This window comes from Vidua macroura, chromosome 17, assembly GCF_024509145.1.
Source record: "Vidua macroura isolate BioBank_ID:100142 chromosome 17, ASM2450914v1, whole genome shotgun sequence".
NCBI classification, from domain to species: Eukaryota; Metazoa; Chordata; class Aves; order Passeriformes; family Viduidae; genus Vidua; species Vidua macroura.
Genome location: NC_071587.1, coordinates 7,748,887 through 7,768,136, shown reverse-complemented (window position 1 = coordinate 7,768,136; position 19,250 = coordinate 7,748,887). Strand labels below are relative to the sequence as shown.

The 19,250-nt window shown below is 49.1% G+C and overlaps 1 protein-coding gene across 1 annotated transcript; it reads left to right on the top strand.

Annotated features, from left to right (window-relative positions):
• Window positions 1-1,022: 1,022 nt before the first annotated feature.
• Window positions 1,023-18,985, top strand: ASXL1 (ASXL transcriptional regulator 1). Its single transcript, XM_053992872.1, has 12 exons — window positions 1,023-1,122; window positions 5,735-5,817; window positions 8,800-8,908; window positions 9,993-10,113; window positions 10,188-10,282; window positions 10,598-10,691; window positions 10,969-11,121; window positions 11,520-11,683; window positions 11,781-11,877; window positions 12,306-12,411; window positions 12,814-13,429; window positions 14,143-18,985. The coding sequence occupies exons 1-12, from the start codon at window positions 1,063-1,065 to the stop codon at window positions 17,011-17,013; spliced, it is 4,569 nt and encodes a 1,522-aa protein (XP_053848847.1). The 5' UTR covers window positions 1,023-1,062; the 3' UTR covers window positions 17,014-18,985.
• Window positions 18,986-19,250: the final 265 nt, after the last annotated feature.

Below are 19,250 nucleotides of genomic sequence, written 5' to 3'. Positions count from 1 at the left end.
CAGTCTTTTATTGGTGCCGTGGGGAGAAGGAGCCTCAGAATATAACCATGATGTCCAGAGAATGGAAACAAAGATGGGGAAGAGTCTGTAGCACATGTCCTGTGAGGAGCGGCTGAAGGACCCAGGAGTGTTTACCCTGGAAAAGGAGGCTCCAGGGTGACCTTAGCTCTCTCCACCTCTGTGAAAGGAGGCTGTAGCCACAGGGGAGTCAGGCTCTTCTGCCAACCAGTGACAAGAGAACACAGTGTTAAACTGTGCCAGGGGAGGTGTAGTTTGGACGTCAGGAAGAATTTCTTAACAGGAAGGGTCATTAGGTATTGCAAGGCGCTGGCCAGGGAGGTGGGGGAGTCACCGTCCCTGCAGGGGTTTAAGGAAAGCCTGGACGTGGCCCTCAGCGCCCTGGTCTGGGGGACATGGTGGTGCTGGGTCATAGGTTGGACTCGCTGATCTCAGAGGTCTTTTCCAGCCTAATTGATTCTGTGATAGCCGGGGTGCTGGAACACCAATAGCCGCAGCCCTCAGCCGCGGGGGCTCAATCTCGAGCCCTCAGCTCCAGCTCGGTCCCACAGCCGCCCCCGGCCCGGGCGGTGCCACTTCCCCGCCGCGGCCATGCGGCGGCAGCGGCCTCTCCCGCCATGCGACGCGGCGGCCGCCGGGACTTGTAGTCCGCGGGCCACAGCGGTGCCGCGCCGGGGTTACGCAGGAAAACTACAACTCCCGGCGGTCGTTGCGGTTTGTTTTCCTTCAAACCAGCCCCAGGCCCGCCCCTCCAGCCCCTCCCCTCCGGTCGCTCCGTGTCCCGCCGCGGCCACCGTCGCCGGGCCCCGCCGCCCCGCCCCGCTCCCGGCCCTTTGACCCCGTTGTTATGCCGGGCCCGAGCCGCCGCCGCCGCCGCCGTCTCCCGTAGCGCCCGGAGTCGCCCCCGCCTCGCGCCCCGCCCGCCGCGCCCGCCGCGCCCACCCCGCCCCGGTCGCCGCCGCCCGCCTGCCGCCCGCGCGCCCAACGGTCCGCGCCCGCCGCGCCCGCCCGCGCGGGAGGAGGAGGAGGAGGAGGAGGAGGAGGATGAAGGAGATGAAGCAGAGGAGGAAGAAGGAGCGCACGTGGGCCGAGGCCGCCCGCCTGGTGAGGCCGGGGGGGCGTCCAGGGAGGGGGCGCGGGGGCTCCACCGTGCTCCGGGGCCTCCCCGCCGCGTCCGGCCCCTCCCCGAGTAACGGGGTCGGCGGCGCCGCCATCGCTTTCGAGGGGGTAAAAGCGGGGGCCGGGTCCGCCTGGAGGGCGCGGGCGGTGTTGCCGTTTCCCCGCTCGGTCCCGCGGCTTCCCGCAGTTCCCCCACCGGCCGCTGTGGCCGGGGTCTCCTGCACGGTTGTTTTTCTTCCTCAGCCCGGTGGGACGGAGATGCGCCCCGGGGCGGTGCGAGCGCGGCCCCCGGCCCTCAGTGGCGAGCTGCCCGCCCCCCGGGGGTCCCAGCGGCCTCCGCCGCCTCCCGCCGGGCGGGGCTGCAGCGGCTCCCGGGACGGGACGCGGGAGGTGCCGTCCCGCAGCGGTTCCCTGCGTGCCGGGCAGGGCTGCGGGAGCGGTCCCGCTCATTCTCTTCCTTTCAGATGGTTTTAAAGCTCTTTGGGAGGAACCGGAGCCTCCGGAGAGGGCACGGCCGCTGTCAAAAGTTTCTGGTTTAATTACCGAGGGTGCGGGGTCCTTCTGTGCACCGGCAGCGCCTGAGGGCCGGTGGCGTGTGCTGGGCTGCTGTAGCAGCAGCTGGACTGAACATCCCTGAATCAGCCCGTATTTGGTCACTTTTGGGTTTAGGAGACGTGGCCACGGAGATGTCTCAGTCCTTTTGTCTTAAAGAATATCCTTGTTGAAGGCTTCAACTTCCAAGCCCAGCTCTGCTCTGGTGGTGTCTGTGGGAATGCTGCTGTCATTGGACTGTTGCAGTGGGAGGAAGGTGACTTCCCTCTGTGAAGCCTTTGAGCTGGATCTGTCCCGAACCTCAGTTATGAAGTAGGAAATCTAAAAAAGAAGAAGAACTTCCGTTTCTTTCAGTGAGCTAGTCAGAGGTTTGATTTAAGGGCTGCATGCTGAGGTGTTTAGGCTGGCTGGCATTTGGGTGGAAGGAGCTGGCTCTCTCCTGGTGACCCAGTGACACAGGTACAGCAGTGCCAGGGATGGAGTGAGGGATGATCGAGCTACTTGGATGTAAATGGATCCCGTGGTTCCTCCGCATACCCTGTCAGCAGTGTACAACTCGTTAGGATACATGTGCTCCTTCTTTGTAACCCCTGGACTTCTGCAGAAATGGATTTATAGAGCTTGAGGGTGGTTTGTTTCCTTGTTTTTTCTGTTGTGTGTGTTTGTTTTGGTTTTGCCAGCCCAGGTTATGTATTGAAGCATGTAAACATTCAGAAGGAGCAGTGTGGGTGAGTCCAATGAGGCTCATGTCTTGTACTGAGGATGTTCAGGATAACTCTTGGTGCTTCTGAGTAAGATTTCTTTTGGCTATTGGAGTGTTTTCTTACTGCTTGCCAGGAGAAAACCTAATCAGAAAAGCATCTGACTTCCAGCAACTTGCATCATCTTTTGTGTGTGAATGATAATATTTTAGACCCATGTGGCTTTGCTTGAAAAACTGGAGAAGGGCATAAGGCAGCTACTGTGGAACTTCACAGCAGGAGCCTGGTGGTTTCGTTCTCCATCCTGCATTTCTTCTTGGGATCCAGGTTCTTTGAACCAGGTGTGTCACTGCAGATGGCAGGGATGCTTTCCTGGCAGGTGACCCTGGGGGCAGAGGCTGTGTTATGTGACCTTGCACAAAGTCAGCTCATTGAAACCTCCTGAGCCCTGACAGGTAAAAAAAAAATCAGTATTTCTAGGCTGCCTAAAGCAGCACATGAGACTGTAACTCTAAAGCAGTCACCTAATACACCTCCTCACGCTTGTGTGATGGGGAAGGCATTTCTTCACACACTTCCTCTCACCTGTCTTCTGGCCAGGACCTCGGGCACAGTGGGTGCATGAGATGTCTAAGCCTCAACAGCATCTTAGAGCCATTGATGAACCAGAAATAGAACGATCTCATACTAGATTATCCACTTAAAGAGACCTACAGTTGCGTAGCTGCACTCCAGCTTGCAGGACTGATTGTAAATCCACTAAAAATAGATCTTTATTTCACACTAGGCTTACACATGCTCCCTGTCAAATGCTTTTAATTTCCCTCTCTGACGTGTGCTGGTGTATTTTGTATTCTGCTCAACGTTTCTGAGAATCACAGGCAAAAATGTTCTTCAGTCTTGCTCCTCCTACAGTGCCAAAACTCTGCACGTTCCATAAAATAAACTTTAAAGGTTCATGTGGATGCCCAAAGCCATGGCAGGATCCCACAAGGGCTGTCAGAGCTAAATGACCTGTAAATTGAGGAAGTGATAGAAACTTCCATAATTAGGGGCATAGGAACCGTCAGCTACCACCGCTATAAATAGTGGAGGGGGAAAATTCTGTTTTGGAGGTAAAGTATAGCCAATATTGAAGTTGTAGCTCTGGGTGGAAGGCTGATGTGGTGCTGGAAGTGTCAGGTTGGAGAGGGATAGAAGGGGCAGTGCTGGAGACTGGGATTTGGTGTCTAAAGCTTGCAGAATCCTCTCCTCCAGTTCTTCCATTAAGTGCTCTGTATACTTACTACAGCTCTTGATTGGAAATTGTTCCCCTGAGCATAGATTCTTTTATCCGTATGTAAATGCTCCTTTGTGCTCAGTTTTAGGCCACATACTTCACTTGCTGTGTCTGTCACTGGAGAGAGGTTTGAATAATTCCCTGATTTTTTGGAGCAGATATGTTGTATTTTGCAGATCTCCCTGGGCTCGGGAGCAATGAGTTTCCCTGTGTCAGCTGTCTGCAGCCTTTGAGTGATGGGTGATAGCTCAGGAGGGAGGCATGGAGACCTCATAACCTTTGGAGGGAGGAAAAAGTGTGATGGAGCTGTATGGAATTTAATTAGTTTACTCTCTCTGAATATGGCTCATCACTTGCTTTCATTTTTCTTTACACTCTTTGTGTTTTCATTGGGTTTTAACTCAAATTAGTTCTCTAATTCTCTTCCCCATGAGATTCTTACCTCATTCTCAGAAGCTTGTGAGCTTCAAGCATCTGCAGAATACCTGTTGGGTGGATATGATTTGAGAAATTCCATTTGTAGAATCAAGGTTTAGATTGGAAGGACCTTTAAAGATCATCTTGTTCCACCCCCCTGCCACAGGCAGGGACAATTTCCACTAGTCCAGGCTGCTCCAAGCCCTGTCCAGCCCAGCCATATCACAAGACACAGTTGAAATGCAGAACTGCAATTGGGTTTTTCGTTACTTTTAGAGTCTGGGGTGTAAACGTTGGCCTGCACAACTTTGGGGTGATTTTGCTCATGTCCCATTGGTGTGGCTGCTGCAGTGACTCACTTCTAGATGTTACTGATAGAAATGGGCATCTAGGTCCTTCCTCTGGCTTCCCACACGAGTCAGACTGAGAGACAGCACCATGTTGCTGACTCCTAAGACGTGGGGATAAATGACACCAGGGCTGTACGTTGTGTGGCCATGATGCTGGGGAAATTTAGACCACGGTTATGATCAAAAAGTTCCTGAGTGAATTCCTGTTGCTGCTTTCCATGTCTGTTCCAGGCTATGGCCTGTGCCTGTCTCAGCCTCTTTTTGCTCGTGGCCCCAGGTCTGTGGAGCTGGGTGCCTTTGCATTCCAAGAGCAGCGCTGTCTGCTGCCGCGGAAGGCGCAGGAGCCGGCGCGTGGTCGGCAGCTGTAGGGTAATCTGCTCCCAAAGAAACTGCGCGGTTTACATCTACTGCAGCTTATTTTTGCTCATTGTTTCCTGTTTATGTGGATAAGCTTCTTATCCACAGAAATGTCCGGTCCTCTCTTTGAATCCTTGAGTTTTTGCTTCTAGACATTTCGGAGCAGTAAGTTCCACAGGCTTAAAAAAAAAGAAAGTAATAACCTCTCTACTTCTTTGTATATAAGTGACAATTCTATTCTTGATATAATATATGAAAGGATGAGTTGTTACTTATTGTGTTGCCTTTTAATATCTGATTTTCTTCATTTTATGTCAAAGGCAAGCCCTCTTAAGTCTTTTTAGTGTCTCTAGCCAGATTTTTTTTTCCCAAATCCTTTACTGTTTTTTTGTCCTTTTCTGAATTCTGTCCTTCTCTGACACGAATTCTGACTCTTAACTTGTGGTTCCTTTCTTGGGATGGAGTGAAGATGAAAGTAATTCGGTAATCTAAGGAAGGTACAGTATTGGATTGTATAGCTGCACAGTAATACTTTTAGTGACAAAAAACCACTGGATGCTTTGTGGAGAGGTAGGAAAAGGTTTTACACTGTTACGGGTCACTGACCACTGTTCAGTTTGGAAGGTTTATGTGGCAGCAGCTCCATCTAATGTGTAGTGAAGTCTGGTAAAGCTTCCACTGGGGTCAAGGCCAAATTCTGCTGCTTTTTCTCCTCCATGTTTATATTTCAGTTAGTTGGGGAAGAGATGAAGGTGAAGCCTTTTGTGGCTTTGACCCATGTTCAGCAGGATCTTGAGGTAGCCTGAAATTTTACTGTGTGTCTTTGCAGGTGAATGAAGTTTGAAGGGGCACATTATTGGGTCTGGGCCACAGCTGATGGAGTAGTTCTGGGAATGCACAAGCCAATTCTATAATGACACTTGGTCTTTCTGTCTTTTCAGGTGCTGGAAAATTACTCAGATGCTCCTATGACCCCAAAACAGATTCTGCAGGTCATAGAGGCTGAAGGTCTAAAGGAAATGAGGTTAGTATTGATGATTTTGTCTAAACCAGTGTGCAGCATGGGGGAGGCAGTGTATGAAGGCTGGTGTTGCTTCATACAGTTCTGCCTCATCCCCAGCCCACTTTGCTTCCCTTTTTCTCTTTTCAGCCTGGTAATTTCAGATGACAGTACAGACATTTATATACAGATTGTGAGGGTTTTGTTTTTTTTTTTTCACTGATAATAACTGGAAGATGTTCTTGGATTTTTAGGTAATATACAGAGTCCCTTCATCCATCTATTGTGCAGTAAATGCCTCTTGCAGATCAGGCCCCTGCATTGTGCTGTACTAACCACTCACTCCCATGGTTCTCACATAAGTAGCTCCCAGCAGTTTCTGCTATTGTGACTTGAGTTTGAGAACAGTTTAAGTTTTATCTCCTCTGATTCATTTCTAGAGGAGACATTATGTTTTAGAAGAGACTTGTCACTGGCTTGTGCTCAGATTCTTGAGCACCAGGAGAGTGCAGCTCACATCACACGGTTGTGGCTCTTGACATTGTATGAGGAGATGCCCATCTCAGAGTGGATTTCATGTGGAAAAGAACCTGATACAAAGCCTTGGAAAGGGCAAAAGTGGGAGACTGCTTTCCTTGCTTAAGTTCCTGTGAGCTTCTATCTGTTTCCATGACAGTAGTAGAAATACAGAGTGTCTTGCAGCTCAAAGAAAGTGGGTAACTGTGATAGTCCAAATGCCTCAGTTACTGCTGCCTAGCAAAAAAAAAAAAAAAAAGGAAGTTTGAAAAGCTGCTGTCCAGGGAGGGACTTCTGACAAATCCAGATGCAAGGACTGTTTCTAGTCTTGCTTCTCCCTCCCTTTGTTTCTGTGGACTGTTTTTCACTGTGGTTTTTGCATTTCCCGAACCTGTAATTTACCCAGCTACAGAAGGTAAACTGATTTTTTCTGGGACCTAAATGTTAGCTTGTTTCTGCTCCTTGTTTGTGTGAAATCAGGAAACAGCTGGGGTGTTTTGAATAGTGAAAATCAGTGACGTGTACAGAGGTGTTGGGTGTGGGACCTGCTGTTGTTTGGAGAGGCATGAGGCTGACGTGTGCTGCTGCATCAGATTTGGAACTGTTGGAACACCCACCTTCCATGGGCTTTCAAGAAGGCTGGGGAGGGACTTTTCACAGGGCCATGTAGTGGTAGGACAAGGGGCAATGGACTTCAGGTGAAGGAGAATAGATTTAGATTGGATGTTAGGAAGAAATTCTTCCCTGTGAGGGTGGTGAGGTCATGGTACAAGTTGCCCAGAGAAGCTGGGGCTACTCCATTCTTGGAAGTTTCCAAGGCCAGGCTGGACAGGGCTTGGAGCAACCTGATCTGGTGGAAGGTGTCTCCCCTGTTCTGTGATTCTGTGATGCTTTCTGAGATCTTCTCTGGTTTGGATATGGGCAGTGGTTTCAGTAGAATTCAGAGAGGTTTTAATGAGGATCTTCATAAGAGGAGCTTTGCTTTAATCAATCTTCTACAACTCTCTCACATAAGTCCTGTTACCTAAGCAGGCAGTTGAAGGTCTCTGTGCACAGGCTGTCCCCTGCCAAAGATAATAGCAGGGCTCTTCACACACATAAATTATCCTGTGCTTTCCCAGATTTTACAAGTGACCTGTCACACTGTGTAAGTAAAGACCAGACTTTGGAACATGTGTCATGTTAAATCCCACAAACCTAACTCATTCCTTTAAAGGTCGATGGTTTCCCTTGGGATATCTGCTTTTCCTTCCCTGGTCATTAATTCTCTGCTTTAAGAAAAGATTGTTTTTTTCAGAGCGTGATTGTTTGCAGAATAAAGGCAGTGAGCCTGCCTGGCTGAACGTGCAGCCGGCTTTGCTGGTGCTTGTATAGAAGCTCTTCCTGAAACTCCATTTCCTGAAGGAAATAGCTCAGTGCCTTGAGATGTTTTTCCTTCTGAATCAATTCTGAGGTGGGGCTCCTTGGTTGGGGGGTCATGCTGCTCTGCTGGGAGGGCTGTGTTCCATACCAGGCACTGACATTCCCATGAGCCAGTACCATGCTGAGTTTAGCTCCTGGTAGAGTTTTAACTGCTTGGTTTTTTTCTTGTTTTGGGGAAAATTACTTAGTTTGCTGTTTTAAGAGAGCTCTGTGGCTGGTGAGTGTGCTTGGAGTGTCTGGTAAACACAGAGGGGAAAACACTGTCTAGCAGGAGAGAAGGCTGGAAATTTTGTTCACATGATCTGAAAGTGATACAGGGAAACTTTGCCTGTTGCTGTGGCATGTGAAGAAATGTCCAAAACCCAAGCACATACACCATGGAAACAGAAATTATTCTATGTTTTCAATTTGACAGTGGTTTTCTTTGAAATATTTTATCTCAGTCCAGTTTTCAGTTTCACTTTTAGTAGGAATGCAGTCAATAGTGCTGTAATGTGTCTTCCAGACAACTTTCCGCCTGTATGTGTGGGACTTACTGGAAAACACCGTATTACATGGCATAGCAGTTCCATCAGTGTGAGTGTAGGATAGGGCTTTAACCAGGAAGTTATGTAGGAATTAACAAATGAGAGCATAAGAGCCTTTGTATCGAGCTCTGCTCAAGTAGCTTGGTCAGTGACATAACAGGGAGACATTCCAGTAACATGTGTATCTACAGTTTATGACATCTTTCTACTGCTGAATAAATCTGGGGGTTTTATAAAATCAATCCAACATTGAAGGATTCCAGGAAAGGAGGGGAGGAAACAGGTAATAAAAGTTAGAAATGTCTAAAACAGACGAGGATAGCTTTAAAATTAGTATCATGTTTATTGTTCGCTGTGATGTGCAAGGCTGATGTACAGGTCAGCATGAAACCAGTGACACTGTTCTGACTGAAGTGCCTGTCCCATAAAGTTAATAGCATCACCTCTGTTCCCCTCATCAGCTAAGGGATGCCCATTTAATCAGGCTGTTTTCTTGATAATCTGTTTCTTAAGCGCTCTCCTTTCTCTGTCTCTGTTGCAGTGGCACATCTCCCCTGGCCTGCCTCAACGCCATGCTCCACTCCAATTCCCGGGGAGGGGATGGGCTCTTTTACAAACTGCCTGGACGCATCAGCCTTTTCACACTCAAGGTAAATGCTGAGCTCTGCTCCCAGCTGAGAGCCCAGGGGTGAGTTCTGCTCCTTGTGCAGGGCTCGGTGTTACCCTGTCTTTGAGCATCATGAGCAGTGAAATCATCATGTGAGAGAGGGTCTGGAATTCATTCTTTTCTTGGAGCTTGTACCTTTCAGCTGTGTTCAGCCATCTATGATAAATTCCTTAAAAAAAACCCAAGTATTATTTCTTGAATTGCACAGGCAAGATGAAGCCTCTTACTGCAGTACCTGGTGTCCAGGTCAGGTGGCTGTTCATCAGAACAGATCTGTGCACTCCCTTGCTGCCTGCCACAAGGGAAAACAGCCAACCAAGGATTTGGTCCAAGAGCTTGTAGCAACAAGTAAAATCTTGATAGGAAAATGTATATTCATTCTTTTGGCTGCTTGTTCTGTGTTCTGCTACATTCAGTGTTACTTTACATTAGTATTTTCCTCAGATCTTGAAATCTCTCTGGAATACTTTTTTATTTTTAGTTTATTGTTATAGTAATATTAAATATTGAAAATGTTTCTAGTCTTGAGCTTTTCTTTTGCATTGTTTTGTACTGTTGGATTCCCTGATAAATATTAACTTGATAGATCTCAGCTACTTCATTTCCATCTTTTTTCTGCTGTTAGAAAATCCTGTTGAATTGACACATTTTGCTGAAAATAGATGGCATTGAAATTACTTTTATTGTACACGTAGGAAATACATCTCCTAAGCTTGCTGTCTTAGTGTTTGGCCACTCTGATGTTACTTGTTCTTTCATAGTGAGATGCTTCTCTTTAATATGAACTCATTACTTACAGAAAATGATGACATATTATGAACCTTTCTATTAAATTAATTATTATTAACCTGGTATTTTGGATATGTACTTGTCTAGGAAGGGGCTATGAAGTGCTCCTAGTTTAGCTGACTTCTGTTCCGCTATGGGCCCAAATATACTAAAATACCTTTCTGCATCAAGGGAAAAACTTGAAGGTTAAAGTATATCCAGTAAACTGTCTGGTCCCATTGGTGTAGATTTGGGAGAGAGGGAGGGCTGTAGCCACCCCAGTTCTGTTCCCCCTCTAGAAAGATGCCTTGCAGTGGTCCCGGAACCTGTCAGTGCCAGAAGGGGAGGAGCTGGAGGACACAGCAGATGCAGAAAGCTGTGGGTCCAACGAAGCCAGCACTGTGAGTGGTGACAATGATGGTAAGTGTCTGGTGACATTAACCTTAAACTCCAGGACCTACTTCTGTGTCTGACTGAGAGCTCATCTCTTTCAGTGTCTCTTGATGAAACTTCTTCTAACGCCTCGTGTTCCACTGAATCTCAGAGCAAGGGACCTGCTACCAGAGAGAGCTACAGAACTGCTTCCCAGGTAGGAAAAAGTGGGACTAATGGGAAGCTTCCATTACTATTGGGGTGGTAAGACAGGGATTATTTGTACATAAGTGCCTCAGAGATACTTACGAGTCTATCTCATTGGAGAAGAAGTGGCAGGATGGTGAGGGATCCTGTATGGGAACACAATTTTGAATTCTCTGCTAGTCCTAAATGTAGTGTTGCCTGAAGATTCAGCTAGGAGGAATCAGGCAGCTCTTTAACTGAGGAACATGCTGCTTAGAAGATTACTATACTCTTCCATAATGCCTTCATTCCCTTGTTTTGTTTTTGGTTTCTCTCTGGTCTGCAGACAACCAAACAGAAGAAAAAGACAGGTGTGATGCTGCCACGGGTGGTGTTAACCCCACTGAAAGTAAATGGGGCACACATGGAGTCTGCCTCAGGTGAGCATGGCTTTGGGGAGGGTCCTAATGACCTCACAGATTTCTCTCAGTCAGTCCCCAGTCATCTGTGTTTGCTTGAGGATTTCTGTAGCACCTGCTGAGAAATGAGTGAGACTGCAGAGTTGTGTGTGTGTTTAACTCACTCAAAATAGTTGGTACCTGGACAATACCCTGTAGCAGATTTGTTAGTAACAGAGAATTCCCGTATGTTAAACCACTCTCCCAGCTGGGCTTTGACTGTTCTTTGCATATTTGTATGATGTTGTTTTGCATTTAGGCTTCACAGGAAGGCATGCTGATGGGGAGAGCAGCAGCACATCCAGCAGCAGCAGCAGCTCCTTGGCCCTGTGCAAAACCAGCCTGCGCAGCAGGACAGAGATAAACAGGGATCCTCCACAGCTGCTGAGGGGCATCCGAAAGCCCACAGCTGGTATGTGCTCCTGGGTAAAGGTGGGAGAATAATTGGTGATGGTGAAGTCCACGAGTATCTGAGAAAAGAGCCCCAGGAGGCATTTGATGACCTGAGGTCACAAACCAGGCTTTCCACCTTGAGTGTTAGTGATAGAATTGTTTAAAAGTTTGCCTGGTCTGAAGAGCAGCATTGAGAATCATACCTGAATATGGCAAAACTGTGACCTCATGTCAGAATTCCAGATGTGGGTTTATTAATTACTGCGCTGGAGAATCATTCTTCACACTTGAATACTGCAGTCTTTATCATCTCTCTCGCTTCTTTTGTTGTTGTAGCTTGACACAAATTTCAGCCCATAATGCTGAAATACTTTTGTACAACAATTTTAATTTTATTTGCCTGTTCTTAAACTCCAGGACAAATGAAACGGAACAGGGGTGAGGATATTGACTTTGAAACCCCAGGCTCCATCCTTGTCAACACAAACCTGCGAGCGCTGATCAACTCCAGGACCTTTAACGCGCTTCCATCACACTTCCAGCAGCAGCTGCTTTACCTCCTGCCTGAAGTTGATAGACAGGTATGAGCACTCAGGTGTTTTCCCTTCCCTGATTACCTCTTCAGTGTGGAACAGCTGGAGCAGATGTGTTCTCTTTGTCCTGGGTCTGTCTTGCTAGGTGGGGGCTGATGGGCTGATGCGCCTCAGTGGCAGCGCTCTGAACAACGAGTTCTTCACCCACGCTGCGCAGAGCTGGAGGGAGCGGCTCGCTGACGGTGAGTGGCTTTGCTTTCCTGAGTGCCTGGGGAATAGCTGCTCATTTGGTAGGATTTTTGGTTTTCTTTTGCAGCTAATGAGCGGGAACTTAGTACAGTTTTGCTGCATATCTAGCTGTGTTGCACCCAACTTTTTTTGTCTTTAAAATCAAAGATAAAATTTCTTTTGGTACCATAGGACTTTCAGCACCTAGGGCCAGAAGTAGTGCCAGACTTATTTTTCATTAAATAGTGGCCTGTCTGTTAAAACATGATTTTTTTTCTGGAGCCAGAGGCAGCACATGGATCCAGAGTGGGATGGGGAGCAGGGTGTTAACAGCAGGTCTGTCTTTCATATATTTAGCTGCTGTACTGTTCAAACACTAGAGGCTGCATTTGCAGAATGAGTTTTGTTTGGAACTGAATTCTAGTCTCTTGCTTCCATATAGGTGAATTCACCCATGAGATGCAAGTTCGAATCCGGCAGGAGATGGAAAAGGAAAAGAGAGTGGAGCAATGGAAAGAGAAGTTCTTCGAGGACTACTATGGGCAAAAGTGAGAAATGTCCTGTTTTATCCACGTTCATGCAGGTGGCAGAGTGTGTTTCTGTTTGTGGATACCTGAGCAGTTGCAGCATAAACTCCTTGAAAAACACAGGTTGTGGGGTGAATTGTTCCAACTGTTGGTCTGGGAAAATCCTTAGTGGAATTGGCTGGGTTCAGCAGAATTTTGTAGCCCATTTCTTTTGTTTCCAAGAAAAGCTGATGGTGTTTTCCATCACAAATTTTTGGTTTTTTTTTCTCATTCCATGTGATAGCAATGTGGAATGTGTGGGTTCTCCCCTTGCAGGGTGAGTTAATAAGGCTTTGATGACTCTCTTCCATGTTGGCACTATTCAGTAACACTGAAAATGGGGTGATCTTTATCTTTTAGCTGGCTTTTGTGTTTGCCTTATAGGTTGGGCTTGACCCAGGAAGAATCCCAGGCGCAGAATTCGGTGCAGGAGGACGCTGAGAACAGGACAGAGCTGTCTGTTAAAGGAGAAGCAAGGCTGCCGCGCGGGCCGACCACGCGCCAGAGGGATGGGCGCTTCCGGAAACGCTCCCGGGCCGACCTGCGGTGCCGGGCCAGGAGGAGCCTGTACAGACTGCGGGAACCTGAGCACACGGAGACTCCCAAAGAGCCTGCTCCCGTGGGGCCAGATCCCTCACTTCATAAAGAGCCAAAGCCCGAGACAGACCTAAAGAAAGATGATCTGACCAGCCCCTCGCCTGCAGGATTGAAGGCAGAGAGTACCGAACTACACCGCTCTCCCGAGACTTCCAAATCAAACAGCAAATCAGAAGATCCATCATTGGCAGCTGCCAGCAGAATTCCCAGTTTGCCCCAGGAGAACTCTGCTCAGGAGTCCAAGGAGCAGAAGAGGAAAAGCTTTGAGGAGGCTGCCTCTGCGTCCTTCCCCGAAAAGAAGCCCCGGCTTGAAGATCGTCAGTCCTTTCGTAACACAATTGAAAGTGTTCACCCAGAAAAGCCACAGCCTACTAAAGAGGAGCCCAAAGTCCCACCCATCCGGGTAAGTAAAAGAGCTTTAGAGCTGCAGTGTCTCAGGGCTGCCATGCTCAGTAGCATCAAAACGTTATTAAAATGTCAAGTGTTGCCATCTTATAAGGGAAGGAGTCGAAGGGTTTCATTGGTAGAGCTGGTGAAGTGCCTCTGACTGCCACGGTTTGCTGTTGTATTTAGACAGGCAAAGAATGGAAAATCATCCCAAGGTCTTTGCACAAGAGCACATGGTAACCTTGACTTACTCCCTTCATTTGCATTTCTGTGGCTACAGAAACACTGCCTGAAATGAGCTGACTGACTGCAAAAGACCTTGAAATCGTGTTCTTTATCCTGTATAGTTTCTGAGTTCTTTTCCTTTGCTTTTGGACAGAATCTCAGTGTTCCTGACTTTTCCCATTTTGACCAGGATAACCATTTTGGTAGCTTCAGGGCAGTCATCCTGGTGTAGAGAAGACCAGTTTGATCTCTGAAGACATGAATATAAATAACTTATTTCATATTTGCCTGCAGGCTCTGGTAAAACAATATTAGTGTGAACTGAGCTTTACAGATCACAGAGCAGAGCTTGTGGGACCATGCTACTTCTCTGCCCAAATTAGTTTCTAAGTTGAAATTTTTGTTGAATTTTTGTGCTAAGAATGGTGATGAGCAGTTTCCAGTAAGACACATTTCGCTGGAGATGGTTGGTGTTAGAACTTACCGCATTTCCCTTTCTTTCAGATTCAACTTTCACGTATTAAACCACCCTGGGTGGTTAAAGGTCAGCCCACTTACCAGATCTGCCCCCGGATCATCCCCAGCACGGAGCCCTCCGGCCGGGGCCGCCCCGGGGCCCGGACCCTCGCAGACATTAAGGCCCGTGCTCTGCAAGCCCGAGCCCAGCGCGAAGCCGCCACCGCCGCCATCGGAGGAGGGGGCGGCCCAGGCGGGGGGAGAGGCACCGATGAAGGAGGCGGTGGAGGAGAATCCAGCAGCCGTTCCCAGCACAGGAGATCCAAGAGAGCTCATGGAAAACGTGCGTCAGATCTACAGCGAGCACAACTACAGTTGTCTGTTCATCTGAGCAGAGGGAAGGCTGACTCCAAAGCGGCTGCTCAGGAAGCCAGCGTGAATTCCTGCCTCTCTTCCAGACAAGATCACTCTCCTTCAAAAAGCGAAAGGAGCAGCATTCCAGGCTGTGCCACAGGCTCAGGGGACACTCAGCCTGGTGATGGGTCACCTAGGAGGCCGTTCTATGGTTCTCTGAGTGTGTCATCCTTGGACAAAGCAACTCCTGAGAGGCAGGAGGAGAGTCCTGAACAGCTCCTCCATGACCCAAGGACCAAGCTCCCATCTTGTGCTGCATCACAGGAGAGCACAAAGCTGGGATGTGTGGTTCCTGTGGTGACCAGTCTGTCGTGTTCTGTGGGGCAGGGAGCTGGGGTCAGTCCCACGGGACACAGGGCTGTGGTGGAACTCGGAGATGTTGGTGCTCCCACCATACAGCTGGATTATCCTTCTGATGTAAAGCAAAATTCCTCCAGTTGTCCTTTTCCACCAGAATTGTCATCGTGTGTCACAGAATGCCATGATACAGAAAAGGTGTCTGGTTTTAGATATAACAACTCCCAAACATTTCTGGAAAAATGTGGTGCTGATAATACCTCCAAAACAGTGACTGTTGGAGTGAAGAAAGTGATCCCTGCAGTGTATGATGCTGCACAGCTGCAGACAGGGAAAGGCAGTGATGGCAAACTGAGTAATGAGGACCAAAAGGCAGAGGCTCTACTGCAGCCCTCTGTGCATGGTGACTTTGTTTCTCAGAACAGGATAGATACCTCTGAAAAACTCCTGCAGCCAAGGGAGCGGTGCCCCAGAACCGAACCAGAAAACACACATCAGCCCCTGGGAGAGACTCGGGAGTTGAAGAGAAGTGGAGATGAAGAAATACAGAGTACACACAGTGAAACAACAGACACTGCTTCCGATTGGGAAGGGGACATGGCTGATGAGAATGTGGAGGTGGAGATGTGTTTCAGAAGTGTCAGCTGTAGGGAGGTGGCTGAGAAAGGCTCTTCCTGTCACAGCAGCAGTGAGAAGCGCAGTGGGATTAGGTCAAAATTGTCTGTGGAGACGGAGAGTCCAGCCTGTTCTGGGGACTTCGTTGCACCCCCACCTCAGAAGTGGGGACCCCAAAAAGCCGAGCATCCGGCCAGCTCTGCTCGGCCCGTGTCCTCCATCGAGACAAACAACCCTTTAGTGATGCAGTTGCTGAAAGGGAAGCTTCCACTGGAAGAAGTTCTCCCAGTGTCTCACGTCAACATCAAGCTGGAAATTGCACAGCCAGTGCTGCAGAAGCAGTCAGAAAACCTCTCCCTACAACTGGACGGCGGTCACTGTTTTGGCAAAGAATCTTCTCCAGATGTAGGAATAAAGACGAGTGCCCCAAGCAGGAGCGATGATGTTAGCTCAGTGAGATCTTCCATAGATTCCCAGGAAAAAACCTGTGGATCAGGAGCAGCATTGCCTAGAGCAGAGGGTGTAGAGGATCAGGCTGTCCCAGAAAAACATTCCAAAGTTGGTTCGACTTTAAGCTGCCAAGACCAACTGGCAAACGTGGCAAGTGCCTCTCTGAAGTCTGAAGATGTGGACCCTCGGGAAAGAGCATTTTCTTCCTGTAGCTTTGAGGAGCAGAAGGAGTTGCCCAAGGTCCACCGGATGCCACAGCTCAACCCATTAGCAAGTGTCACGGCAAGTAAAAGCCCGGAGAAGCTGAATGCCTCTACAGAGCCTCGGTTTTTATCTCCAGGTGTAACTTCTCTTGGACCAAACCAGACAGGAGGTGCATTAGTCAATAAAAACTATGGTGGGGTTCAAGGCAAAAAGCTCTTTGGTTCTGGTTTTTCTTCCAGCCCCAGCGTGAGGCTGCATCACTCCAGGGCTTTGGAACACAGTTCAGCCATGGAAACCTTGTCCCCTGGCAAACAGATTCCCTTGGACAAGGGCTGTGCACTGGGAGAAGGAATCCCAGCTGCCAGGGAGGAATGGACTTCAAAGCAGCACAGCAGCAATCCGGGAGGGATCAGAAGTGAGAAAGTGCTGGTGTGTGGCAGCCCAGCCAAGAGTAATGCGGAGAACCGGGGGGATGTGGCCCAGCAGCCCACGGAACTGGCTGGGCACACACAGAGAGAGCCACTGGTCATGGACTGGCCTTTCTTTAAGTTTTCAAGGGATCCAGGAAAAGGACAGTGTCACCCTTTGGAGCCTTCATCCATCCCCTCTCAGCTCAATATCAAGCAAGCGTTTTATGGGAAGCTTTCAAAGCTGCAGCTTAATTCCACCAGCTTTAATTATTCATCCAACACTCCGGCTTTCCCCCGAGGCCTTGCTGGGAGTGTGGTGCAGCTCACCCACAAAGCGAACTTTGCTGCGAGCCGGAACACGGCCCTGGCTGTGCAGATGTTTGCTGACAGCAGCAGCGTCGACGAGATCTCGTTCCAGTGCTCCTGCAGCCTCAAAGCCATGATCATGTGCAAAGGCTGCGGCGCCTTCTGCCACGACGACTGTATAGGACCCTCTAAGCTCTGTGTATTGTGCCTTGTGGTGAGATAATAAATTATGGCCATGGGACAGGTTGTATATTCAGTGTGTGTATTTTGATAAGGACTGATCCTAACGCCTGTACACAAAGTACACAAAGTACTCTCTGTTCATAGTAGAAACGCTGTTACACTTTGTTTTGGTGAGGAACCTTGAGCTGCCTTCCCACGGAGGTCGACAGTGCAGAGCTCATTCCTGCTCATGGGGACACCCTGCTCTGGGTGGGCTGTGCCCCATGGGAGCGATCCTGCTGCTTCCTGCTATCGTGGAAATTCCAGCTGTGCTCTGGTATCGCGCTGAGGCTGACGCCGGGGGGAGAGGCCGTTCACTGTGGCAATCCCTGGACCTTCTGTGGAGGAAATCCTTACATCCAAAGGAACTGGAAGATGGTGTTTGCTATTTCAGGGCTGCACAAGGTGAGGCCCTACAGTCTTCCACTCTCCCCTTCTGCCATCTCCATTCCCAGTTTGTGTGGGAAGTGCTGCTGTGCAGTGAGTGTAAGCAGAAGAGCTGCCCTGCAGGGATGGTCCCATGCAGTCTTTGGATGCTACAGCAGGATGTGGTGCCCAGGGATGTGCTCTGCAGGTGGTTGTGGAGCCATGTACAGCCCACCATGTGCCACATGGAACCCACGTGGAGGATGCAAGATGAAGAGGAAAAAAAATTTTGGGGCAAGTGCCAAGCAAATGCCTTCTGCTGGCCTGCAGGAAGCTGTGTGGCCAGGGAACTGTTCCTGGCTGAACTGGCCCAGCGGCTCTGCCTGCCTCCTTTGGCCAACTTCCACAAACTGCTGTGGAACACTGGAGGTTCCCTGGAGCTCAGTGATAGGGTCAGTGAGCTCTGCACTGCAGCTTTGTGGTGAGGACCTGAAACCCCACAGCAGCTGAGCACCTGCGAGCATCGAGCTGTGCATCTGTGTGACCATCACCTAACATTTAAAGCAGTGTTCTTTCCTCTTTTTTATTTTCCTTTTTTTTTTTTATATATTTTCATTCTTGGATGTATAAAGTGAGTTATTTGGCTCCTGTAAGTATCCTCTCTGCATCTGTTTGATCATATATTTATATGTTGTACACAGTACTGGCCAACTTTGTAAATGGATGTAATGTACATAGAGCATAAAGGGGTCTTTTTTTTTCCTTGGATTTCCAGGCTCTACAGCAGTATTGCATTAAAGTGGTGTTAGTTATTGTCAGAGCCACTGTATTCCGTCTTGCCTGACGTGAGGCTCACCACACTGGGGTCTTGGTTCCAACAGCCTCCCCGTGCCCGTGGTGCCCGGCTGGACTGTGCTGTGCAGGCTCAAGGATGACCAGGTGGGATTTGCTGAGCCGAGCTCACTCCCCCGTTGCTCATTTAAGCTCTTGCCAGTTGTTGCTGCACCTGAGCTCCCAGGGCATGGCTGTACCTGCACTGCAAGGAGGTGAATGAACATCCATGTGCATCCAGAGAGGGAGAGCAAAACTGCAGTTCTCTTCCTCCTTGGAGCAATTCCTAATCAAGAGTTAATTGCTTCAGCGAGGGGGAGAAGCCGCTGGCTTATTCAAGCGGGCAGTAGCAAGAATTTTAGGGAGTTTCTTTTCATTTTTTTCTTCTTGTCCCTTTTCCAGCTCCATCCTACCTCCCTTCACCATGCACTTTCTTTCAGCCGTGCAAGTTCCTCGTTCAGCCACAATTGTGAGGGGTGGAACGAGTTCAGTCCCTGAGACGGTTTTATCCTCAATGCATCCACCAGCCTCATCCCATGAGAATGAGAGCCCGGTGCAGCGGCACCCCGGCCTGGGCAGGGCTGCGGTGCCGGTGGGGGCGAGCGGAGGTGTGGAACCTGCTTACCAAAGATGGGGAGCGGAGCAGGGGGCTGGCTCTGCCTCCTGGGGGGCCACTGCAGTGTTCAGCTCGGACTGGTCTGGGGGGCAGAGCCCTCGGGGGGGCCTGCTCGTGTCTGTCCCTTGTGCTATTGGAAAAATAAACACTGTAAAATCTGCTTGTGTGGTTTCAGTCCTTTCTCTGAAATCCTCCTCCATTCTAAGGCAGTGTGGCTTTTCCTTTCCTCTCTTTTAACTGCAGCTGTTCGAGTGCTGCTCAAGTCACTAAGGGCTGTGTTGCTGCTTGACTTTGTTAAATCTGGTTTTATGCATTTAGAGAGCACTGAAGATGGTGCAGCTCCTGCAGAGATGCTGTGTGGCTCTTGGGGAATGGACACCCTGGAGGCTCTGAGAGCCACGGGGCTTGTGGGACACTGCAGGGGC

What these genes read in the sequence shown, in the direction of transcription:
- ASXL1 (XM_053992872.1), top strand. Translation starts at nt 1,063, where the DNA reads ATGAAGGAGATGAAGCAGAGGAGGAAGAAGGAGCGCACGTGGGCCGAG. An exon ending in GAAGGTCTAAAGGAAATGAG is followed by an intron (nt 5,818 to 8,799) that starts GTTAGTATTGAT and finishes TCTCTGTTGCAG; the next exon opens with TGGCACATCTCCCCTGGCCT. An exon ending in ACACATGGAGTCTGCCTCAG is followed by an intron (nt 10,692 to 10,968) that starts GTGAGCATGGCT and finishes TTTTGCATTTAG; the next exon opens with GCTTCACAGGAAGGCATGCT.